This window comes from Sarcophilus harrisii, chromosome 4, assembly GCF_902635505.1.
Source record: "Sarcophilus harrisii chromosome 4, mSarHar1.11, whole genome shotgun sequence".
NCBI lineage: Eukaryota > Metazoa > Chordata > Mammalia > Dasyuromorphia > Dasyuridae > Sarcophilus > Sarcophilus harrisii.
In genome coordinates this window covers 439,750,077-439,777,196 of record NC_045429.1, presented here as the reverse complement: position 1 = coordinate 439,777,196, position 27,120 = coordinate 439,750,077, and the positions used below count along the sequence as shown (strand labels likewise).

At 43.5% G+C, this 27,120-nt stretch overlaps 1 protein-coding gene across 1 annotated transcript in view; it reads left to right on the top strand.

Moving 5' to 3' along the window:
- Positions 1-2,492: 2,492 nt before the first annotated feature.
- CCDC92B (coiled-coil domain containing 92B) overlaps positions 2,493-27,120 on the top strand; it is a 38,915-nt gene continuing 14,287 nt past the window's right edge. The window contains 2 exon segments of the mRNA XM_031967818.1: positions 2,493-2,549; positions 20,186-20,339. Of these exon segments, the coding sequence (XP_031823678.1) occupies positions 20,210-20,339 (130 nt within the window). The 5' untranslated portion in view covers positions 2,493-2,549; positions 20,186-20,209.

Sequence of the window (27,120 nt, the reverse complement as noted above, 5' to 3'; positions counted from 1 at the left end):
TGTTTGGTTGGTTTTTTCTTTCTCATAGTTTTCCCCTTTTGATCTGATTTTTCTTGTACAACATGACAAATATAGAAATATTTATGAAACTACATACATACATACATACACTCATATGAAAGAATGTTCCATATCACTATTGATCGGAGAAATGCAAATTAAGACAACTGAGATACCACTACACACCTATCAGATTGGCTAAGATGACAAGAAAAAATAATGATGAATGTTGGAGGGGATATGGGAAAACTGGGACACTGATGCATTGTTGGTGGAGTTGTGAAGGAATCCAACCATTCTGGAGAGCAATCTGGAGTTATGCCCAAAAAGTTATCAAACTGTGCATACCCTTTGATCCAGCAGTGTTACTACTGGGCTTATACCCCAAAGAGATACTAAAGAAGGAAAAGAGACCTGTATGTGCCAAATGTTTGTGGCAGCCCTGTTTGTAGTGGCCAGAAACTGGAAAATGAATGGATGTCCATCAATTGAAGAATAGTTGGGTGAATTGTGGTATATGAATGTTATGGAATATTATTGTTCTATAAGAAATGACCAGCAGGATGAATACAGAGAGGCCTGGAGAGACTTACATGAACTGATGCTGACTGAAATGAGCAGAACCAGGAGAGCATTATATACTTCAACAACGATAATGTATGAGGATGTATTCTGAGGGAAGTGGATTTCTTCGACAGAGAGAAAATCTAACTCAGTTTCAATTGCTCAATGATGGACAGAAGCAGCGACACCCAAAGAAAGAACACTAGGAAATGAATAAACTGCTTGCATTTTTGTTTTTCTTCCCGGGTTATTTTTACCTTCAGAATCCAATTCTTCCTGTGCAACAAGAGAACTGTTCAGTTCTGCACACAGATATTGTATCTAGGATATACTGCGACCTATTTAACATGTATAGGACTGCTTGACATCTGGGGGAGGTGGTGGAGGGAGGGAGGGGAAAAATGGGAACAAAAGTGAGTGCAAGGGATAATATAAAAAATTACCCAGGCATGGGTTCTGTCAATAAAAAGTTATAATTATTTTTAAAAAATGAATTACACAGGAAAAATGCTTATATATATATATATATATATATATATATATATATAATGTATTTTGCCCTAAACCCAAGAGGAATGCAAGGTAGAGACTTTAATTTTTTGCCTTTGAAGCCACAGAATTTATGCAAGGCACAATACTTGCCTCATACATTGATGAGAGTTTGTTGAATGTTTTTTTTTTTCTTTTTTCAAAATCTTATTTAATATTTTATTTTTCTCAATTACATGTACAAAACAATTTTAACTTTTTTTTTTCTCCAAATTTTGGGTTCCAAATTCTTTGCCTTCCTCTCCTCTCCCCCACCCCTTGAGGAGGCAAGCAGTGACAGTTATATATGTGCTATGGAAAACCACATTTTCATGTAAGTCGACACCAAAAATAAAAAAATAAAAAAAAAATAAAAGTTTTTTAAAAGTTGCCTAATTTAGTCAATGTTATACTATATTGAATTGAATGACACCCAGGCAGAATTCTATGTATGCCCCATAATGTTCCTGCCGCAGATTGATTCTCAGTGGACTGTCATGAAATATTCATTAAATTAATGTTTTTAAATCAACTCTGCCCATTGCCTGTAAGCCGGACTTTACTTCTGGAACTTCTTCCTCGGCCGCTAGAGAAGCCCAAGGACAGGGCCTGGGCCTGGAAGCAGGGCTGGGCACCGGGAGTGGAGTGGGGAGAGGGGCGGGGGGCCAGCGCTCTGGGGAGCTGTCCGTGGTGCCGACAGCCACCCGCACGGTTGGGTACTCGCTCCCAGCCCAGGTCCCGAAGCTGGGACTTTTCTCCCCGCCCCCCGCCCATTCCCTTCCCTTATCTCAATGACCTAAAGAAGTCCTCTCGAGCTTCCCCCACCCAACCCCCACTCCTCCCACTTCTCTCCCGGAGGCCTCCTACTCCCTCGCCCACCCAGCTCTCTTCCGCTGCTCTGTTCCCCAGTGACTCCCTCGATTTGCCTTGCTGCACCACCCCCTCGTCCCCCCATCCCTTCCCTTAACCTTGTACCCCGCATCAGGCTCGGGCGCAGTCAGCATCAGCCCCTCCCCGCCCCCAGTCTCCTCCCCGCCCTCTCACGGTCTATCCCAGGTCCTGGTCCCCTCCCCCTCCTCTTCTTCGTCTCTCCCCATCACCCCTCCTCCTCTTCCTCCTCCTCCTTCTCTTCTGCCCTCCCTCCGATCTCTCGCCAGTTCCGGTCACGTTGCTCGGTGTTTACGCCTTGATCCCGCCCAGAAGCCCCCCCTTGATGCCCCGGAGCACCCCTCCTTCTCCCCAGCCCCCCGCCTCCGAGCCCCCCCCGGAGATCGAAGCCGGCCAGCCCCGGCACCTCCCGCCCGCGCAGCTGATGGAGCCGCAGCCAGAGCCGGCGCCACAGAGGCCGAGGAGCGTCTAAGCGGGTTAGAGGAGAGGCGCCCCCCACCCCAGCCTCCCCAGCCCCAGCCGCGGTTCTCCTCGGCCGGCCGGACCCGCCGCTCCCTCGGGTCGCGAAGGTGAGGACTGGAGGAGTGGGGAGCGGAGCGGAGGCGGGGCAGGGTGGAGGGGGGGCCGACGAGGTGAAGGGGAACCGAGCCAGACACTGCGCCTGCCTCCTGGGAAGGTTGGAAACCAGGGCTGGAGGGGCCCAAACACTAAGAAGGGAGAGCGACTCAGTTCCGCTGCTCGCAGAAGTTGTCCTCCACGGCCTGGCCCCCGGCCCCTGGCTCCTTCTGCCCCGCCGTCCTTCGCGGGAACCAAGGTGGAGATGGGTGAGGGAGTCCGAGGGTGCCCAGACCGAGACTTCTCTCCCCCTTTCACACACTTCCCCCTCTACCTTCCTTTCCTTGCCCTCCTCCCTTCCCCCTCCCTTCTCTATTCTTCGTCCTTCCATTATCCCTCCCCCACCCCCCTGCCTTTCTCCTCTTCGCCCCTTCCCACGGGTGTTCGTATTCCCAGCAAAATCCGACCAGATCGGGATAAATGACTGTCGAGGGATTCCCCCGTTCCCCCAGGATTCAATTAAACAAATATCCACGAAGTCTCTCTCCTGTACAAGGCACTGGGCTAGGTACCGGGCGAACCCGGATAAATAAGACACAGTCCCTGCCTTCAAGGAGTTTAGAGTCTAGCAGGGGGTAACGATCTTTATTCCGGTCCCACCGCACTTCCTGAGCCCACCTCCCCACTTTGCAGCTCAGGGCTTGAGTTTTGTAAGGAAGTCTTTTGTGGAGGAGAGCAAAGATGCGGAGATCTGGGGGACATGGACTTGGGAAAGAGGGGAGGAAGCAAGTCCGCTTGGACGAAGAAAGACTTCCAGGTGGGGGTATTTGGGTGATAGAGGGATCTGCTGCTCTTTCCGCCTTGCAGACAAATTCAAAGAGATTTCCCTTGTTCGGTACCTGGTTTCTTTGAAAGTGGGTCTGTCTTTCTTCCAAGCAGGATCGTTCACAGTGTTACAAAATCCCACTGGAGACAGGGTTGGGAGAGCAGCACTTGCTTTCGGTTCTCGGAGCTTTTCCCTTCTTTTCACCCCCTCCTCTCCCCATCAGATTGTGACAGATTACCCTTGGGGGAGAAAGCTGACAGAAGGGGAATGATGTAGCCCAGTAAAAGGCTTCAATGAACAGCTGGAGTCAGCCTGGAAACCACAGTATCCCTTCCCCTGCGTAGAATAACAATCTCTGAATTGGTCATCTAGTCTTTCCTGTCCCTTGGCGATTTACAATTGAACCTGGTTTTCCAGCTTCTGCTCCGAGATTTCCACTTATGGGGAGTTCATTATCTCCTAAAGCAGTATCCTCCACTTTTGGACGACTTCAAGTTTCAGGAAGCTTTTCCTAAAGACAAATCTACCCTTCTGTAACTTCTCTCCATTATTCCTAGTTTTGGCCTCTGGGGAGACGCACAGAACAAGAGCAGTTCCTCTCCTGTATAATGGGAAACATTTGGAACCAGCCATCATTTTCCCCTTAAGGTTTGGGGGATTTTTTCTCCTCTCCAGACTAAGCATCTGTATGAATCCTTTTATGGCATAGTCTCCAGTCCCATCACCCTCCTCTGGAACCAGGTTAGCTTGTAAATCTCCTTTCTAGAATGTGATAATTTACATATACAATATTTGAGAGGTCTGACCAGGGCCAAGTCAAGTGACGTTCTGGATATTCTGCTCTTAAAAATAACTTTTCCCCCCTTGCTGCTAGCATACACTATTGATATTGTTCACTAAAATCCATAGCATGTTTTCAGAGAAACTTGCCTAGATACATTTCCTTCAACTTGTACTTGTGCCATTGAATGTTTAAACCCAAGCATAGCAATCTACATTGATCTCTGGCTTCTACCAAATTTCTTCATCAGCTATATTTATGTGTAAGGCAGAGGAGCATCACTTTATATTCCAAACTTCCAAATTTTAGCCTCTAGCAGTCCATCACCTCCATAGGAATGACAAGGACATTCAAAACCATTTTACATTTTCAACTTGATGACCATGAGACGTCCATAGACAGATATCCACGAGATTGGTCCATCAGATACTATTCTTCCCATTCACATCTGATGACACAGAGACACAAATAAGATAAATGACTTGCCTAAACTTTTCCAATTAGTTAGGTCCTAGAATACAAGCTTCCTAACTCCTCTTCTGAACCATATAATGTAGGGTATTTCTTACATAGCAGAGTATTCTGGGAAAAGCACCTAGGGCAATCATAGGAGCATCATAAGATGGTCAAATTTGAGTTGGAAGGGACTGTAAAAGTTATATAGTCCAACCCCTTTCATTTTACAGATGACAAAACTGGGATTCCAAGGGGCTGATTCAATTCAATGTCACAAACATTTATTAAGCACCTACCAAATCAAAGAGACAGGGCTACATGCTGAGCTCCACAGATCACCCAAGATGTCGGCAGCAGATCAGGAATTTAACAAAGATATTCTGAAGTCACGCCCAGTGTGTGTCCCTTCCCTGGACCTCAGTTTCCTCCCTTGTAAAATGAAAAATCTGAAAATTCGATGAATCAGTAGGTGGCTATATACTCCCTACATGGGAGTGTCTTGGGTAATAGATGAGGGTCCTGAAAAAGGTTCTAAAAGTTCTTGTCCTCCAGTCTCCTGCTCCAAGATGTGCTCACCAGATTCTCCTCTCCAACCCTTTTTTTTCTATTGGAAAAATCAGAATAGAGGCTAACAGAGGGGGGGAGGGGAGAGGGAGGTTTAGAAAGAATAGTCAGGGGAATCCATACTTAAGAACCTTCCAAATAAGATCAAATAGATGATATTAGAAGTAGAAAGAGAGAAGAGTGACTTCCATCTATGTAAGTGCATGTAAACAAGAAAGGGGGTACCTGGGCCCTTGCTTCTGCTTCCTAGATGTATGACCTTGGGCAGGTGATGCTCTTTGGCCGCATCTGTAAAATAGACGGTAAGGCCAACCCTATTTGAAGACCATTACCATATCTTGAACCCTCTTCCAGTCAGAATATCTATTATTCAGAAACACTTGTTTTCTAACTATAGGTTTACTCTTAGGAGTTATCTGCTCAGAAAAAAGTACAATTCCCCCTTCCCAAAGTCAGCTTACAAAATGAGCCTGTTCCAGGGAGAGAGACTGGACTGGGAGCTGAGATAAGGATGATCTTGTTTGCAGAGGTCAGGAGGTCAGGGCTGTGCCAGCAGTTCCACAGTAGACAAAGTCAGGTGACTTCTGGACGTGACATCTGAGAGAAAAGCAGAAAGAGAAAAACCTAGGAATCTGGGGGGTGGGGTGGGAGAAGGATCCAGTAGCACACAGAACAGATGCTTCCCAACCTTAATTTCCTGCCACCCGAGGGCATGAAGCCCTGAAACTGAGAGGCAGGCCCCAGGACTGAATTTCTAATCTGATATGTTGGCACCTCCCTGGTCCCTGCTCTTCGAGTGGATTAGGATTTCCTGAGCTAACTGCACACGGACACTCCATTTGTCCCCTTTCCCATCCCTTCCCCCCCTCCTCATGGAACATCAGAATGTCCGCCAGCATTATTTGTGACCCATATCTCCTTCCGGAGAAGAGAGGTACAGCCACTGTAGCTCGTCTGGAGCCAGTTCAGGTCCTGCTGTGGAGGCTGTGGACAGCTGGGCTGCTCAGTGAGCTAGTGTGAGGGCTAGATGGGAAAGGCTTTGATCGATTGGAAACATCAGCCTTGCAGGAGCTGGGGTAGGTATTTTATCTCCCAGGCCAAAGCAGGGGCACACTCCTACTCACAGGAAAACACCTACGGGTCCTACTTTCAACAAGAAGCTTCTCCCAGTCCCCCTTGACACTAGTACCATCACTGTTGGTTATCTCCTATTTATCCTGTATATGTGATTGCATGTTGTCTTCATTAGCCTGAGGTTCATGAGTGAAGGAACTGATTTTTTACCAGTTTCTTTGTATCTTTAGCACGTGGCACAGTGCCTAGCCCATGGCGGGGACGGACTTTACAAATGCTAGTTGACAAACACTCCGATAGTATACCACATTTGTGGGTACCTACATCTATAGGTACACAAACTTTCAAAAGCACCACACTTCCCAGCATTCCCACCCACCATAGCCACCGGCATATACCCACCATACATTTTACAAGTGTACACACACACAATCTCTCTCTCTCTCTCTCTCTCTCTCTCTCTCTCTCTCTCTCTCTCTCTCACACACACACACACACACACACGCACACACACACACACCCCTTTGGGCATAGCCCCCTTCAAGTACAACACCTGCATGCAATTACCTACAAGTGGAAACATACACCATGCCTGCAAAGCATGCTGACACAGACTCACAGACACATGGACACATGTTCTCAAGCACATATACACGTTCTCATTCATAGTCTTTCCACACTCTTCACTCTCCCCCCTCCCATGGAACCAATTGGTTGCCAAGTCCTGTAGATTCTATGTCCCACACAGCTTTTGAATCCATTCCCTTTTCCTCACTCAAAGAATAAGGACTTGCCTTACTAGTTCAGACCCTTATTCCCTGGATTATTCTACTAACTCTTAATTGGTCTCCCTACCTCATATCTGCCTGCTCCAATCTATTCTCCCCACAGCTGCCCAAGTGATATTGCTAAAGCACAGGACTGACTGTTGTTCCCCTAATCAATAAGCTTCAGCGGCTCCTTATAGCCTCTAGAATCAGGCTCAAGATTCTCTACTTGGCATTGAAAGCACTTCAAAACCTTATTCCAATTTCTCTTTCTAGCTTATTACATCCTACTCCCCTTCATGCACTCCATAGTCCACTCGAACTAGCCTTTGGACTGTTCCATCTGCCGTCCGCCATTCCCCATCCTTAGGATGTGCTCTCTTCTCACCTCCACTTGTCAGATTCCTCAAGTATTTTTAAAAGTTCAACTTAAAAATTTAAAGTTCATCTCCTGAATGAGACCTGGCTTGAAACCTCCTCCCAGCTATTAGTGCCTTGCCCCCAGAAAAAAAAAAAAAACATTTATTTTACATATACATATATGTGTATCTGTGTTTATATTATCTCCTCCCATAGAATATTAACTCCTTGAGGTCAGGAATTGCTTGATTTTTGTCTTTATATTCCAGTGTCTAGCACAATGCTTGCTGCTTAATTTACACATGTATACTTCTCTCTCTCTCTCTCTCTCTCTCTCTCTCTCTCTCTCTCTCTCTCTCTCTCTCTCTCTCTCCTCCTCTCTCTCTCTCTCTCATTCTTCTTTTTTTCTCTCTTTTCTTTCTTTTTCTCTCTCCTTCCTTCCTCCTTCCTCCTTCCTTCCTTCTTTCCTTCTTTCCTTCTCTTCTTCCTCCTTCCTTCCTTCCTTCCTTCCTTCCTTCCTTCCTTCCTCCTTCCTCCTTCCTCCTTCCTCCTTCCTTCCTTCTTTCCTTCTTTCTTTTTCTTTCTTTCTTTCTTTCTTTCTTTCTTTCTTTCTTTCTTTCTTTCTTTCTTCCTTCCTTCCTTCCTACCTTCCCTTCCTTCCTTCCTTCTCTTTCTTTCTTTCTTTCTTTCTTTCTTTCTTTCTTTCTTTCTTTCTTTCTTTCTTTCTTTCTTCCTTCCTTCCTTCCTTCCTTCCTTCCTCTCTTTCTTTCTTTCTTTTTCTTTTTTTCTTTCTCTCTCTCTCATCCAAAGATATGATAGTGCAGCTACATGCCGAAGTGGATAGATCATTGAGTTTGGAATCAGGAAGGTTCATCTTTATGAGTTCAAATCCAGCCTTAGACACTTCTTTGCTGTGTGACCCTGGGCAAATCACTTCAACCTGTTTGCCTCAGTTTCCTCATCTGTGGAATGAGCTAGAGAAGGAAATGGTGAATCACTACAGCATCTTTATCAAGAAAACTCCAAATGGGGTCACAAAGAATTAGACATGACTAAACACAAAACATACACACTCAGACAAACATCTACACTTAAATATCAAGACATACACCTAGCCAAGACCTATACTGACATCCCAAATCATGAGTACACACAGTGCACAGTGCCTGGTTTGCTGTTGTTCGTGGAAGCCTTACTGGAGGATCTGGGTTGAAATGTGATCATTCAGTAAGAATCTGCCACAGTGTGTTTCCTGATTATTCTGCTGAGTTCTGCTGTGGTATATTAAAAAAAAAACAGATCTAGCCTGTGTCCTCAAGAGTTTCCAGGATAACTGGAGGAAAGGAGAACAGAAAGGGCAGCTTTATTATCTTCTTGATAAAAAACAATTCAAGATATGGTGCAGTAATGAGGACAAGGGGCCTGTACCAGTGCAGGGAAGGGGGACAGCCTCGGTAGAGAGTTAGAGGTCAGAGCAGAAGCCATGCTATGGAAATATGCTGCCAATGAGGCGAGAGTCAGGGGGACCAGGAAGGGGCTCATTAAGTTCCTTGCTTAATGACTCTTTTCCCTTGGTCCCTTCTCACTCTAATTTCTCATCTTCTCCTATTAGAACAGTAAGAGAGAATCTAATGCAACCTCCTTATTATGCAAAAGAGAAAACTGAGGCTGACAGAGAGGGAGGGACTGATTTAATAAAGAACCAAGTTTCAGAGTCAAGTCTTCTGATTGAAAATTCTGAACGCGTTCACTACAATCCTTGAATTCTTTTTCCTTCTTTCTATTTTCTTCTCTCTCTACTTGTACATAAACCTACCATTGTCAACTATGGGACCTCACAGAGAGCTAGGAGAGCTAAGAAGAATAACCTCCCTTCTTATGGGGAACAGGCCAGAGATTTGGCTGGGGTGGAGAAAGAGCTCACGAGATAAGGTTGCAGTGGGAGCAGTTAGGGTGTGAAGAGGTGATACAAATTACAAATGGGAGTTTTTCAAGAGTACCCCAATATTTAGGGCAACTTATATATTCATAGAGATAGCTAGATATTGGATAGGATAGACAGATGGATGGATAGATGAAGGGATAGACAGATGGATAGATTGATAGATAGGACAGACAGATGGATGGATAGATAAATGATAGGATAGACAGATGGGTAGATAGATAAATAGATGATAGATTGGGTGGATGGATAGATAGATGATTGATAGGATAGACAGATGGATGGATAGATGATAGATAGATAGCTACATAGATAGATGATAGACTAGATAGGTAGGTAGACAGATGATAGGGGAGACAGATGGATGGATGGATGATAGATAGATGATAGATAGGATAGACAGATGGAGGGATAGATGATAGTTAGATAGATAGATAGACTGACAATAGAGATACATATACAATTATTCCTTCCATATCTCAGGGATTGGGGAACACCAACTGCATGATTTGGAAAATCTGGATAAAATATATTGATATTATACAATATACAATATTGATTATACAATTTGTTTAGAATACAAATCCATATATTTAGTGCTTTTCTGAGTTTTAAAACTTTTTCTATGTCATTTGCTGGCCTTTGCATGTCATTTGCAGCTTCTGCAAAACTCCCCCCAAAATTTTTGTTTAATTTCTCATGCTGATATGTCGACATGTCAAAATTGTGATGGGAAAAGTTGTGATGTAGAAGGGCTAACTGTTGCTATCAATATAGACTCGTATAGGTAGAGAGAGAGGGTTGACCTAATATACTGAAATCTGGATCTAAAGGAAAAAGTCATTTGGGGGAGAGGGCAGAAGGATTCTTGGCTTTTAAACAGGATTCACCATAGGAATCCTATAAATAACCAGCTCCCCTCGTGTGCTAGCATATACTTTACAAAGACTCAATTAACAAATAGCCTTCCAGGCACATGCCTGGTACTTGAAGCCAGTTGAATTGATGTTATCCAAAGAACAAATGAAAAAACTGTGGATGATTAACTTGAAATAGAGAAGACTTAAAAGAGACATAAATCTAAAAAGAACCAGAGTAGCCACAGAGTCCACTTCACTTTATAAAGGAGGAAACTGAGATCGAGAGAAGTTAAGTGCCCAAGAACACTCAGGTAGTATCAGAGCTGGTATTTGAATCCAAATCACAGAACCCTGTGTTTAGAATTGGAGAAATCCCGAGTCCTTTAGTCTAACCTCCTGTATTTACAGATATAAATATCCCAGAGATGTTAAGTAACTTGGCCAATGTCACACAGGTTGTACCAGAGATGGGATTTGAATTCAGGTCCTTTGATACCAAAGCTTTCTGCTGCTCCACAGTAACATGACTTTCAAGAGTTTAAAGGTTGACTGTTGCTTTCTTTGTATCACCAGTGTGTAGCACATCATAAGAATTTAAGAAACGTTCGGTCATTGGTTGATTCAAGTGGAAGATGTACCAGAACTAACTTGCTCTGTTTTGTTCCAGAGAACAGAATTAGGAATCATAAGCAGAGATTTCAGGGAGGGAGGTGATGTCAGCTCCAAGTTCTCATTTAGATGGAAATCCTGTAATTTGTGTGCCTCAGTGGTAGTGTTTCTAATACCGGGAATTCTCTACACAGACATAAGCATAGATACGACCAAAAGAAATGTTCATTCCAGCCCTAAATCTATAAACCTCCTTGAGATCTCATCTGGCCCTTCCCTTTTCCCACTCATGTACCCATAATGACCCCCTCAGACCAGAATGCCTCCTTGCCACTCCTCCCCACCTGGCATCCTTCGAAAGGTCAAAGATTTGCTTCAAAGCATATTTTTGTCCAAATCAGGGAATAGCCAGGTTACCATGCTGGGAGAGGGGGAGGAAAGGACAGCAGCACCCTGCCTGTATTCCCTTAGGCAGAAGCTCTTGATGGTGTTGGTCTCATTTGGGGAGGGGGGAAATTGGGGGATAAGGATAGAGAAATGGGTCTTCCCCTTAGGGGGTGATTCAGGAATAGACACTCAAGTGTCTTCTCTTAAAAACCCACTGAGTACTAGGATTCAAATCCTTCCTCCAACACTGAACTAGCTGTACAACTTTGGACAAGTCACTTCTTTGGGCCTCAAATTACCCATCTATAAAATGATGAGATTGGATTAACTGAACTCTAAGATATCTTCTGGCTCTAACTCTATAATCCTCTGAACACTCTTCTGTTCATGCTGGCTTTGCCCAAATCCCCACCCATCTATGTATTCACTGTTGCCCTGGAGAAAAATCTCTCTGGTAGACACTGAACAATAAAATCTGCTAAGTACTTAGATGGAAGAGAAACCAGAAGAGGTCAGAGGATCAACGAATTTAGAGCCAGCAGGGAGGTAGAAATCATCAAGTCAAATGTCCTCATTTTCTAGATGGGGAAACAGAGGCCCAGAGGCAAGAAGTAAGATCCAAAGTTCCACAGGTAAATAAGCAGTAAGAGCTGAGAACTGAACCAAGATCCTTGTATGTCAGACAAGGAAACCGGACAAATGAAAAATGAAATATTACAATTGGTTTCTTAAAATATATGTAAACATGTGTGTGTACATATATACATATATATATTGCTATAATTTTCTTTTGGTTCAGACCTGTGATTTCTCCTTCTCTCAAGAGTATTTTATTTTTCCAAATACATGTAAAGAGAGTTTTCAATATTTATTTCTCCCTCCCTCTCCCAACTCTTTCCTCCCCAAGACAGCAAGTAATCTGAGATAGGTTAAATTTGTGCCATACTTGGAAACTTTCTTAATCAATACAGATAATCAATGCCTTGGAATAATAATTGTAGAGAAGTGAGCAAGTCACTAAGAGATTAGGTAACTGTCCATGGTCTAACTGCATCAGTTAGAAGAAGTTAGAAGTCTTCCTCATTCCAAAGCCAGGTTTCCACTATTCTCCTATATCATTTTTACATAGCATGTATAACCCTTGCTTACAGTTGGGAAGGAGGGTCTGTCCCCATATGAAATGCTAATGTCAGTAGCCTAGACCAAAAACATGATCGACTATATCAGCTGGATCTCTAAAATGTAACCAATGTGTCATTTGGGCCTCATGATCCCTAATGACACAGACCAAATTAACTTGGAGTGCCTCTGATAAATCCTTTGGAGACTGTCCCCACACAGGTTTCCCCTTGGAAATATCAGAATATAATGCATATAATTCTCTCAAAGAACACTTTCCCTTGCAAAAACTCAGGCTAACAAGATAATAAATATAAAACAGTTGGGTTGTTTTTTGTTTTTTTTTTTTACTTAACCAAAAGCAAATGCAAACATAGATACATAAACATGCCTTAGCAAAATTATTTGTTACGTGTGTAAATTTTCCTTTTAGCCAACTATAAAAGTGTTAATGGTTTTGTGTAGTCTTTTATTGCTTACTTTGTTTTAGTTATTTGGGTGTTTTGTTGAGATATATACCTAATAGGTTTATAATAAATATTATATAAAAAGAAAAATGCTGATGATATGTGAGGGACTTCGATGTTTTCTCTCCCTTGCCATTCAGCCTTTTTTTTTTAGGGTTTAAATTTTCAAATAGACTTTTTGGGAAGAGAGCACTGCTGAACTAAGGGAAATGAACGTGGGTGGGAGATGAGGATGAGGATGATGATGATGATGATGTATACATGTATAGAACACTGAAGATTTACAAAGTACTTTCCTCACAACACTTAGGAGTTGTTTAGTCATTCAGGACAGGACTTTCCATGATCTCATTTGGAGTTTTCTTGGCAAAGACACTGCCATTTCCTTCTCCAGCTCACTTTACAAATGAAGAAACTGAGTTAAACAGGAATAAGTCATTTGTCCAAAGTCATACAGTTGGCAAGTGTCTGAGGCTGAATTTGAACTCATGAAGATAAGTCTTCTCATTCCAAGCCCAGTCTTCTACCCACTTCACCAACTAGCTAGGTAGTATAATTATCCCCACTTAACAGATGAGGAAACTGAGGTGCAGAGAGACAAAGTTACTTGTCTATGGTCACATAACTAATTAAGTGGCAGAGCTAAGATTCAAACTCAAATCTCCTGAGATCCAAATTCAGTTCTCCGGGCTCTGAATGCAGCAACAAAGGGCTCTCAGAGCATTATTTTTTTTTTTGATGAGGCAGCATAGTGTGATGGAGATAACATTGAACCTGGAATCAAAAGAACTGGGTTCATACCCTGCCTTGAATGCTTATTAATTGTGTAACTGAGCAAATTGCATTCTCTTTGTGGGTGTCAATCTCCTTATATATAAAATGAAAACAATGAGCTTATCTACAAGGGTCATTGTTAAGGAAACCATTTTGAAGCACAATAGAAATATTCCTTTCTTGTGGCTCTTCTCAGATATTGTCTTGTATTTTGTGAATTTTTGCTCTTCTCCAACCTGTTCTCCACGAGGCTGTGAGTTTCTTGAGGGCAGGCCTTTTTGTTTGTCTCCACAGTACCTAAGTTTGGTATCTAACACACATGATGTAAATTCAGGGTTTTGAAATATGATGGAGGGGGGGTGGGGTTGCAGCTGGGTGGTGCAGTGGATAGAGCACCAGCTCTGAAGTCAGGAGGATCTGAGCTCAAATCTAATCTCAGACATTTAACACTTCCTGGCTGTGTGATGCAGGGCAAGTCATTTAACCCCAATTGCCTCAGGGGAAAAAATATGATGGATGGGATATCTTTGTGGTGAGGTCTTCTTGGGAACCTTCTAATCACACCCCTTTGGGACTAGCTTGGTCTGCAAACTGCAAATGGACCTCCTAGTGGCAAGCTTTCTACCACCTTCCATTAAAGATTCAATTCAGTTCCATTTCTATGACCACTGGACCATAGAGACTTGGAGAGGACTTGGAGAGGACCTCAGATCTCCTCTCATCCATCCCTTTTAATTTTACAGAGAGGCAAATTGAAGCACTGAAGAGAGGTAGTGAATTGCCTAAGATCTTAGGGAAGCAATAGTGGTGGAGGTCAAGTACATTGATGAAGCATTTACTCTATTCAAAGCACTATCCATGGTGCTAGAGACATGAATATAATTAAGTCACAGTCCCTTCATTCAAGGAGTTCCCACATTAGCAGAAGGGATCAGATAAGCACAAATGACCAAAGTTAAAAGCAACAGGACACAGTGGATATAAATAATCCTGCCTCTAACTACCTGTGAATTTCAACAAGGGAGTCATCTCCCTTCTCTGGGCTTCGGTTTCATCTTCCAAAGAAATGAGGAAGTAGGATGTTCAGAATTCCATTAGCCTATGATTCCAGGCCTCCACCCTTGCATAACATAGGTCTGGAGAGGATGATTGAAGAGGCAGATAGTTATAGAATCTGTCAAGAATACTGTGAGGACTTGGGTTCAACCATCACCTCTGATATGAACTCTGTGACCTGGATAAATCCCTTAAACTTCCCAGGTCTATTTCCCCATTTGGATGGTAAAGGAATTGCACTAGGTGGCTTCTGAAATCTCTTACACTCTAAGATTATCATCCTATCTGTGGGACCTTGAACGAATCACTTTGGGTGCCTGAGATTCACTTTTCTTATCTGTAAAATGAGAGCACACTAGATGGTCTCTGCGGTCCCTTCCAACTTAAGAGTAAATCCTAAGTATCCTGATCCTACTGGGATCCCTTTTACTAACTGTGACAATGGAGAGGCCACATGACCTCTATGAATCTGTTTTGTCTGCTTTAAAATGAGGAGATTGGACTAAGCTATATGGCCATATCATATATACTGTGTGACATTGGGCTGATCTCTTCTCGGAGACTCAGTTTCCTCTTGAACTCTTCCAAAATCTCCCTGGATCATTTAACAAGACTCCCCCACCACTTCCCTCATTCCGCCCTCCCCATTAGTCAGGGACTGGTCACAATGGTAGATGAGAAGGGCTGGAGACAACTTCTTTGGTTGCTCTATCTCCCTAGTGCCCACAGCCCAGCTTTCACATATAGACTAGTATTACAAAGTCTCACAATTAATTCCAAAATTCTTCAGAGACCCTGAGTGTCTTTCTACCACTTTTCTGACCACCATGTAAATGCTTACCTTGTATTGATCTTTTAGACCAGTATACATTCAGCATTCAAACAATATGGCCAGCCCACCTGTCCAGGTTTCCCAGGTGTAGAGGACTGGAACTCTGAAAAGGTGTGTTTGAATCTAAGACAGCAGAGCACTTAAGGCTATTACCTATTCAAGGTGTGATAATGGTTCTATAATTATATGGTGATGTGATGGCTCTCCTCATGATTGGAGTTTGGTGAATGTGCTGTGATGAGGTAATCAGAGGCCAGGATTGGAAGGCTGAGGGAGAGGGTCAGGGCCTCTCTGCCACAGCAAGAGGAGGAGAGAGGACTTCAGCCTTCAGACTCCAGAGTCCAGGATTCATCTTTGATGAGTCCTGTGGCAGCTTGTCTGCCTCCTTCACTTCTCCTCCTAAAGACCTGACTGATCCTGAGGCCCTCCAGAGTTAGCCCGGACATTATACCCAGGCATACCACAATGAGATAGCACAATGACTTAGGGTGGTAGGCAGCTTTAATACCTTTTCTCTTTCACACTTTATTTGGAGCTTCCCAAATACTGGGCTAGCTCTGGCAAAATGTGCATCAATCTTATCATCTATGTGCACACTCCGGGAAAATATGTTGCCAAAGTAAGTGAACTTACCCACCACATTCAAAATTTCTCCAATGGTTTCATGGATGGATGGCATGGTACCAGCTGGTGGAGGGCTTCCTTTGGTGTTAATTGTCAGACTGAACTTAGCACAAGCAGCTGATCGATCCATATTCTGTTGCGTCTTAGACTCAGAGGCTGCATTGAGTGATTGTACACATCAACTCTCCTTCTACTTTGGTCCTGTTTTGTAGCTTTTTCAAGTTAAATAGCTGTGGTAGCTGATCTTGATGCCATTTTTGTTCTTGCTGAACAAGGTCATAAAACATTATACCAAAAGCACACTGGCCTGTTTCACTCCAGTGGTGACTGGGGAAGAGTGAGAATATCATCCTTCATCCAGAACCCATCAGGACACTGGCATATAATGCTGATGAACTTCTCTGGACAATTGTGATCTCCCACAAGCTCCCACAACTTGTCTCTCTGAAGAACTTTAGTATCAATTGTGAAACAGGGAGACACTGGCACAGGACCACCAAGCATGACATCCTCTCATCAGAGAAGATGCTGTATTCCATTAGCAAAGCAAAAATCACATTAGCACAAAGGAAATGTGAGCTGTTCAGATCCAGAGCCATCTCCATTCCAAATATTCTAAAGGACAACTTGTGCTCAACTTGTGGTGGAGCCTTCCCAACTCATATTGGAGCAATCGGCCCAACACATGGTGACCCCAATGTCACGATGTTGCCGATCCTCTTCAAAAACCAAGGACAGACCACAAAATCATACAGAGCAATCATTTAATGAATTTAACAGCCATTTTAAAAGTTTGGCTTATGTGCAGTTTTGTGGGCAAAATATGGATGGATAGTCCACAAAGCTGTTCCATTCATCCATTGATCTCACACGGGCTCTGTACAATAGGCGATGAGCTGGGTCCAAGACTGTGGACTTGGAGGGGCTGAACTGCCTCTGGAGAAATTGTCCAATGCTTTTAATGACCCAAGGTTTTGCCTAAAACAAATGTACATTTTTGGGCATAAATGAATGAAAAAAGGATTTATTAATCACTCATTACATTAACCAAACACCACGCGTGGCGTATTGGATAGAGAATTGTTTTCTGAGTCAGGAAAACCTTGCTTTAAGTCTTGCTTCTGGCACACACAGGTCCATGTGACCCTTCACAACTCACTGAACCCCTTAGGGTTCTAGGAATCTCTCCAAAATAATAAAATTTGGAGATGTTAGCCTGACTTGGTAGAGTGAGTTGGTAGAGAGAGAACTCATCTGGGAGTTCTCTATATATTGAAATCACAGCCCCAATCCTTATCCTAATACTTTGTATGAACTTGTGTCCTCAAATGGGTCAGTCATGCCCAATAGTTCCTTCAAAACATTCTAAGAAGGAAAGATCAAATAGGTGGGAGGAAAATTGGGAGAGAGTAGTTGTCTTAGAACCATAAGGAGCTGAGGTTAAGTGATAGAGCAAAGATAAGGGTGACCCAGCTGGACGTCAGCCTTCTTTTTTATTGGTAGTTGCAGAGAAGGTGCTATATGGTGCAGTAGGCTCACCCATACAGGTGGCAGGAGTTCTGTTTGTTGTATTGTTGTTATTCAGTCATTTCAATTGTGTCTGACACTTCAGGACCCCATTTGGGATTTTCAGGATAAAGATACTGCACTGTTTTGCCATTTCCTTCTCCAACACATTTAACAGATGAGTAAACTGGGGCAGACAAGGTTAAGTGACTTGCACAGGATCACGCAACTGGTAAGTGTCTGACACTGGATTTGAACTCAAAAAATGAGTCTTCCTGACTCCAGCTTGACACTTTATCCACTTACAACACCTAGCTGTTGTAGGAATTCTATACACAGACAAAATTAGAAATGTGGTGAAAAGATATAGCTCATGTCATGGAATCCCCTGGCCTCTGAAGAACTGAAACTGGGAGTGACCCAGAGGACGAAGGAGAGGAAACTACAGTACATTCCCAAGAAGTAATTGTGCCAGAGATGTAAAACTCAAGGGATAGGAGCTAACGATAATCACTGAGCAGCCCATATGACCTGTTGGCAGGGATGCAGTATCAAGAGAACCTCACCATCCACTGGAAGACTGGTTCAAGGACTTAGACAAAAACAAAAGCCCCACAGAATGGGTTGGCACATATGGGCTGCAATCTACATCAGTGAAGGAGACCGTGTATCCACAGAAGTACATGACCATCAAAGTTCATGGAAACAATAACAGGCACTAGGGAAGCTACAAAAATAAAGAAGATGTCATGGAGCTCACAGTCTAGTAGAGGTACACACAGACATACACACACACACACACACACACACACACACACATGCACACTTTTAATGTAGAATAATCTATGCTAAGAGTAGAAGATAATATAAGGAGTCAAGTAAAAAAAAAATTCATGGTTGGAGGAAAGAGTCAAAGGAAGAAATATACCAGAGCTGGGCGTTAAAGGATAGGATAGAATTTTCATCATAGAGAATAGTGTGAGAAAAGACAAGAAATAGAGCCCAGTTTCTTAAATTGTGATTCATGACCCCATATGGGGTCTTAAAATTGAATGTGGAGAGTCACAAAATTATAATTTATTATCAGTTAAGTTTGATTTGTGTACCTAATTTTTTTCCTGAGGCAATTGGGGTCAAGTGACTTGCCCAGGGTCACACAGCTAGAAAGTGCTAAGTGTCTGAGATCAAATTTGAACTCAGGTCCTGCTGACTTTAGGGCTGCCACTCTATCCATTGCGCCACCTAAGCTGTCCATCGTGTACCTATTTTATATACCTATATATCCAAGGTCGTATAAAATTCTCTTGGGTGAAAAGGAGTCACATGTGGGGAAAATTTAAGAATCCCTGAATTATGGATCATGTATGGGGAATCATGGGAGGTAATCCAGTATGCGTGAAGTACACCATCCTAAGCCCCTCATCCTGGTACTCACTGAGCCCTGGATGTCAGGGAGGCAACTAATGTTACATGTCTTTCTGGAGGGACGAGGAGGGCGAAAGGCAGCAAAATGGGCTGTGGATTTGCCGGTCTTTGTATCTATGGCTGTGCAGGGATTTTCCCCACCCCAATCAGTCAATAAGCATTTATTAAGCACCCATGAAACCGTGCTGGGTACTGGCAGTACGAAGATGAAACGGTCCCTACTTTCATGGAGTTTAGATTTTATTGGGGGGAAACAACATAGTCATTAATAATTATGTACAGACTTATTTTGTATTTAATTTATACTTTAACATATTTAACATGTATCGGTCAACCTGCCATCTTGGGGAAGGGGTGGGGGGAAGGAGAGGAAAAATTGAAACAAAAGAATTGGCAATTGTCAATGCTGAAAAATTACCCATGCATATAACTTGTAAATAAAAAGCTATTAAAATTTTAAAAAAATAATAATTATATACAGAATAAGGTCGCTTGAGATAGGAGACACTAGCAGCTCAGAGCATTGGGAAAGGCTTCACATAGGTCTCAAGTAAGCCGGGTTTTTAAGGAAACTAAAGATTCTAAGAAACAGAGAAGAGGAAGGGAGAAGAGGCATTCCAAAGGCAGAGACAGAAACCCAGGTGTCCTGCGTGTGGAACAGGAAGAAGGTGTGGGGGGCTAGATCTCAGTGTGTGGGAAGGGAAGTAATGCCTTCTAAGGCTGGGAAGGCAGGCTGGGGCAAGACTGTGAAAGGCTTTAAATACCAAACAGGATTCCAGAGGGAATAGGATCCACTGGAGTTTATTGAGAGGGGAAGAATTTAATGATGAGGATGATGACCTTTATATAAGATGTTTTGATCCTCACAACAACTTATGAATTATGTGCTATTGTCCCCATTTTACAGATGAAGAAACTAAGGCTGAGAAAGGGTAATTCACTTGCTCAGAGTCATACATCTAATAAATATCTAAGTTAGGATTCAAACTCATGTCCTCTGTTCCACAAAGGCTGAGGAAATCAGAAACCTGAAGGGAATCCAATGAAGGGTAGCTCAGGTCCCCAGAGAACTGTTAATGAAACTTCAATTTGGAGACCACAGTGACCCAGTACAAGTGTGTGGAAATGGGAGGCTGAAGAATGGAGCGGGGACCAAGGCTGATGGGATCAAGGAGTGTGTGTGTGTGTGTGTGTATGTCTTATCACCATCTCCCTCCCCAGGCAGGGCCTGAGCCCGGGGTTGCGATGGAGACTACGTCCCTGGAGCACCAGATCCAGAGTGTTCAGCGGCACATTGCCTTCTTGAAGAAGGAGCAGATGGAGCTGCTGCGAGACCTGCACCTGGAGATTCTGCGCCTGCAGAAGCACTGCTCAGGTGAGGGCACCTTCCTCCCACCTCCTTCCCCAAAGGCCCTTACAACACACCCTCATCTGCCAAGAGGCAGGGAGACAGTCCAGTTCTCCCCCAGGATCAGATGCACAGAGTTCAGAGAAAGAGGGAAGGAAGAGAAAGAGAAAGGGGAAGAAGAGAGGGGAGATAATAGAAGGAAAGAAAGGTAAGGAGGACAGGAAGAAGGAAGAGAAAAGAAAGAGAGGAAGAACATAGAAAGAGAGGAGAGGAAGAAAAAAGGAGGAAGAAGGGAAGATGAAAGAGAGAGGAAGATATGGAAAGGAAGAAAAGAAGAAGGAAAAGTAAGAGAGCAGAGAAGAGAGAAGAGAGAAGGAAAGAGCAAGAAAGGAGAGAGAAAAAAGGGAGAAGAAAGGAGGATCAAGAAGGGAGATGATTGGAAGAGAAGGGGATGAAAAAAGAGATGAGAGTGGAAAATAGGAAGGGGACAGAAGTAGAGAGGAAGGTAAAAGAAGCAAATCATAGATCATAGATTTAGAACTGGAAAAGACCTTAAAACTCAATGAATCTAATGCCCTCATTTTGCCAGTGACAGATTTGAGGTTTAGCAAGGTTAATGAGCTGCCCAAAGTCACATAAATATTATGTAACAGTTTTGAATGTGTGAGGACCAAGTCCAAAGATCTATAAGAACTGCCATAAGCATTTTTATTTATGTATTTATTTGTTTGTTTTTGCTGAAACAATTGAGGTTAAGTGACTTGCCCAAGGTCACACAGCCAGGAAGTGTTAAGTATTTGAGGTCAGATTTGAACTCAGGTCCTCCTGACTTCAGGGCTGGTGCTCTATCCATTGGGTCACCTAGCTGCCCCTGCCATAAGCATTTGACTAAACCACCTACCATGCAACATATGTTTGTGGGAAGAGAAGGATCAAGCAACTAAGGGAGTGATGAAAGGCTTTTTGCAGAAGGTGGCTCCTGGGCTGAGTGTTTAAGAAAACCAGAGGTTCCAAGAGGAGAAAATGAGAAGGAACGAATTTGAGTCATGATGGAGATGGAGTGTGGAACAGCAAAAGGGGAAGAAGAAAAGAATAGGAATAGGGAGGGATTTGAAGGAGAAAGGGAAAGGTATTGAGAGAGAAGTGAAGCAGATGGTTGGAAGGAAGAGGGAAATCCCAGATAGAAGTAGAACAGGAGATGAAAGTTGACAGAATGACCATAGATAAATGAACAGAACTAGACAGATCTCTTCATCTCTGTTCCCAGGAAAGGCAAGACAGAGAAATACAGAAAGACAGGGGGGAGGAACAGAGGTATGGCTTCTTCTCTAAACCCCAACACTCTAAGACACGTAGAGAAACAGAAACTTTGAGCTGCTCAGGAACCTTGGGAGGAGATGTTTCCAGCCATCAAATCGAGGAGACAACTGGTATGGACAGTTCCTCTGTTCACAGAAGAGTCTCTGAGCATGAAAATATTAGATGGAGTGAAATGGAATAAAAAAGAAGTGGAAAGGTTTGTTCCTATGTTTCTGTATTACATAAAGGGGCAGGGGCACAGGGAGCTAGGAAGCAAGAAAATTTGTAGCTTATAAATAGAAGTGAGGAAGGAGGAGCAAAACCAAGAATGGGCCAGCCAGGGATTTATTCCAGGGTGTAGACATTATCTGGAGCTAGGGTTACAATTCCTCCCAGTAGAATACGCTTCAACTCCTTAGCAGTCTAGAGACCACCACCATCTCCACGATTCATGTTTTTCCAGGAAGGTGGCTAGTTCTGGAGACTGAAATCAAGAAAATATGAGTTCAAATCCAAACTCAGAAACTCAGAAACTTTCTATCGGTGTCACTTAATAGCTGTTTGCCTCAGTTTCCCCAATTATAAAATGGGGATAATAACAGCACTTGCCTTGCTAGATTCTTGTGAAAATCAAATGTTAAATATTAATAAAGTATAAGCACAATGCCTGGCACAGAGTAGGCATTTAGTAAATGTTTATTTCTTTCCCCTTTATCCATTTGCCTGAACCATCATGTATACTGCCACTCCCTTTCCGGGCCTTCCATAGTACTTTCAGAGCCTCATAGTACTCCTTTCCCAGAACCGACTTTTTCATCCACGTCAATAGGGTGAAATCTTGACTCTCTCTCTAGAGCATCACTCCCTTCTCCAGAGCTAACTGGTAGCCAATCACTGCCAACACGCCCTTCACCTGACTATCATATTTGGTACCTTCAGTCCCTCTCCATCCTCCAAATTTTACCCTAGTTGAAAAATATCTTTGAAAATTGGTGAGGAGAGGAGCAGGAAACACTATGAAGACCAAAAAAAAAAAAAGCAGCTCTTGCTCTATCCTCCTGAACTTGTCTGATGTCACCCAGGCAGTCATTATCAACTAGAATTTGAGTCCAGAATACTGAATTATCAATTTGCAAACCCTGGGAATCTTCTGCTAAAACATCATTGATCTGAGCTGCCCAGATTTCACAGACTATCGACTTGATTTGTCATCCTGCCTTGAAAAAAGAGCCAGTGAGTCCTTTCCCCAGAGCACTTAGAGCCAATTCTAGATGTCTCTTTTCATTCAAAGCTGAGGCCCTTCTGGTCCTTCCCAGCCAATGTCCTGAGTCAGTACTTCTCCCTACTATCATTCTGCTAAATGAGCAACTTTAAACAGTGATGGATGAACTGGTACCTCCTCTTTCCCTCCTGTAGAGAAAAGCCAATTTCCTCACAAGGTTATAACCTTATAAGATGATACTTCCAGGACTCACGAGTGTGGGCACACTCTCCAATCAAAGCCGAGCCCAACCCTCCAAGATTTAACTATCTTCATTAGTAGGTATGGCAAAAAAAAAAAAAAAAAAGTAAAAAAATCATTCCTTGGTGATTGACTTCCTGGTAATAACCACATCTAGACTCGTCATCAGACTTCACTGATATGTTTTTGTTTTATTTTGTTTTTGGTCAGAGTTCAAAGTCCTTCAAGTTTATGTAAATGTTTGCTTTCTATTATCAAGTAGCATTGCATAGTAGCTAGAGTCTGTGAGTCTAAAAGAGCTAGATTCAAAGCCTACTTTGACCACATCTAGCTGTGTAATGATGGTCAAGTCACTTGACCTCTTAGTCCCTCAGATGACTCCCCAAGACTATAAATTGCAAAGAAAGTGCTCACTTGTATTGGTAGTGGGAATTCCTTCACCAATCAGTTCCCTATAAACAGTGATTTCACAGATCCAGGACCTATTCATATCCCTATTGATCCCTGTGCATTGCAGTCCAAGTTAGTGATATACCCACTCAGAGCTATCAAGAAGATGGGTCAAGATAATCGTCAGGTACTCTGACCCCTACTTACCCCAGTTCAGAGGTAACTGGAAGGTTGTATTATTAATTGTATTTTTAGAGGTTTTGCTGAAATTTTATTTAAGTTTGAGATATCCCTAAGTTCTTTTCTCACAATTGGCCAGAGGTGACTTGTCCATTTTTTTTCTGCAAATGAATAGTGATCTTTGCATCTTTGGGATAAAAAAGAACACTTTGACATGTGACCTCTCTGGATCACAGTTTCCTTCTCCCTAAAATGAAAGGGTTAAAGTAGAAGACCATTAGGCTCCCTTTCAGTCCTAGAACCTCTGAAACTTATGGGAGATTCCAAAACTTTAACTCCACCAGGCTATCAAAGAAAATGGGCCTTTTCCTTCATCAAAGCTATTCCTTCCTCCTGAAAGCTCCCAGGTCCCCTGTTTGAAGCAAGCATGTATTTAGAAATATAGGCTCCCAGAACCACAGCATGAAAGAAATGAGGGAGGGTCAGTCGGGGAAATAGTCAGTGTGGAAAGTGATTATACTTTCAAGACTCAACATGCCATGATGAGACATTAGATTGACTACACTGGAGAGCGCCATGACATACAGCCCAGAGTTTTGTTCAAATTCAACCCTCCCTGGTCTTTCCCAGGCTTAGCTGAGAGCCCCAGAACAGAGTCCAGAGATTCTCTGGAGAAGAATCTCTGATAGAGCCTTTAGAAGATGGAAGGTGGGTGCTTTGAAGCCTCTCGTTACAGAGAAGGAAATTGTCGCCTAGAGAGAGGAAACGTGGCCAAGATCACGAGAGCTAGATCAGAGAACCTGGGATTTGGAAGGGACCCCAACGTCAGCCTAGGATCAGCTATTTACCAATGAAATTTCTACCCAGTATTGTTGACAAGAGGTCATCCAGTCTCTGCTTGAAGACCTCCAGGGAGAGAGAAGCCACCATCTTTCAAGGCGTCCCCTTCCATATGGACTTCCTGACTGCCGATTTCTTTTTCGATTCCTCATCACTTCTTTCAGGCTATGTTCTTAAGAATTGGCGTTCCTCTGTAAGGACAACATACCTAAGTTTCTCCATTCGGATCCTGGGGAATTCTAGGGAGGAAGAAGAGGTCTGAGGGATGGGGGTTCTAGGCTACAAGTTTCTCTTCCTTGGAGAAGAGTTTGTCCTGGCAAAATATCAATCCTCTGCCATTGCCTGGTTGTCCAGGAACACTGGGTATAAAAAAAGAAAGAAAACAAAAAAACAACAAAAAAAAAGAAGCAAGAGCTGTCTACCATGGCTCCATCTCCCCCATGATAACTGGGCGCTCTCTCTCTCTGTCTGTGTCTGTCTGTCTGTCTCTCTGTATGTGTGTCTATATCTGTCTCTATTTCTGTGTGTCAGTCTATGTCTCTGTCTCTCCCTGTGTATCTCTCTGTCTTTGTCTCTCTGCCTCTGTTTCTCTGCTCTATCTATGTGTCTTTGTCTCTGACTCTCTGTCTCTGACTCTCTTTGCCCCCCCCCCTTACCCTGCCTCTCTCCCTCTCTCAGCTTCTCAGCCTTTCATTTATCGATTAAGGTAAAAATAACTCTGAGTGAGGCAGGGTCAGAAGCCTGGCCTGGGAGCAGCCTCCAGCCCGAGCCTGTTGGAAAGAGCTGGGGTGAGATCATCCCAGAATATGGGGAGCTGGTTGTGGGCAGAGAAAGGCAGAAAAGGGAATAAATACATAGTAAAAATCAGAGAAGAGCTGAGAAGAGGTGAGGGGGAGATGGAGAATGGAAGGATGCAGGAGAGGAAGACCTTGGAGAACATGCTGTTGTTGCTGTTGCCTCTCAGTCCTGTCCGACACTTTATGACCCCATTTGGAGTTTTTTTGGCAAAGATTCTGCAGTGGTTTGCCGTTTCTTTTTCCAGCTCCTTTTAAAGATGAGGAAATTTAAGGCAAATAGGGTGACGTGACTTTTCTAAGGTCACAAAGGCCTGATGCTCTATCCACTATGCTACCAACCACACTATTTCCACTAGACTCCCTTGTCTCCAAGATGGCTTAGGCCAATGTACCCATTTTATAGATGAGATCACATCTGAAGTGAAAAGTCTTTTCCAATGATTTGCTGTCTAGGGGAGAGGGGAGAGGAAGGGAGGGAGAAAAATTTGGAACACAAGTTTTGCAAGGGTGAATGTTGAAAACTATCTTTGCATATATTTGGAAAATTAAAAGCTATGATTTAAAAAAAAGAAATAAAAGTCTTTTCCAAGTGAGCTGAACTAGAACATCTATTATTTTTCCACATGATCACTGGCCTTTGTAGACACAGATGAAGGAGGCAAGGTAATCCTCGAGTCCTAGAAGAGGATGGGGAGGGGTAAGTGAAGATGCCAGCCCTGACGTATGGCCATCACTTCCCACCCTCCTTCCTTGCCATCCAGCCTGCACAGTGAGTGCATGGCTTAGCCCTTCTGCTCCATAGCCTAGCACCTAAGCTCCACACAGATGCATCGAGAATCAGCTTCGAAGGTATCCAAGGCCCAAGGGCCCCTCATCTGGGAATAAGCTTCCCATAAGCAGAGAGCTGCGGGGAGCATCCCAAGTGGGCACCGGGGTTCAGCTGAAGGTTATGCCAGAGCCACGGTTTAAATAATCTCTCACATCTCCTTGCAAACATTGGACCCTCTCCCCCCACACCTTGCCCCATGGGATAAAAGGCAGGGAGCATGAGCATCTCCCCTAGATTCTTTGAATGTTAGAACTGGGATGGACCAGCAAAGTCACTGATACTGAAGCCTTCCCTTTACAGCAGAGAAAACTGAAATCAGCCATCTATATATATAGCTGGTGCCAGCCCTGTTCCTCTGACTGCCGTCCCCGGCTAGTTCTGCAACCAGGAGCTTTGTGCCAAGGGCTTCGGGGAAGAAGAAAGGTGCCTCACTAATGGCAGGGAGGCCGGTTCTATAACCAGACAAAATGCATTTTTTCTGGAGGTGGGGCAAGGTTCCGTGAGCGGGTTAGATTTGGGGTAGCCAGTTTATCACTGCTTCATGATGGGTGGGGAGAGTAATCCCCTCTCCAGAGGCCTTGGGACCCATTGCCAAGGGCTCCCACTCTCCTCTTGTACCATTCCCTGGGGAACACCCGGGCTATGTTTGTACTATCACCAACCTCCCTTATCCCTATTTTTCTCCCCCTCCCCATGTTCACTGACTAGCACCAGATTGATCAGGGAAGCCTGTGTCCTTCTCCAGCCCCTAACATTCCCCCCACCCCCTTGTACCCACAAGCACCTGGGGATTGATGTTTCCTTGTTTTTCTTCCAGGTCTTCTCCCTCTAACTCCAACCTTAACCCTTTCCAGAAGTTCCCAGCGGTAAATGGGATACAATAAACTGTTTTGTTCAGCCCTGGCTCCCTTCAATAAATAGGACACCTTGGGGGTATTGGAATGGGGAGATTCCAGAATGGAAGAAGTTAATGGATCCACTGAAAAGTGGAATATAGCTCTCCTCTCTATT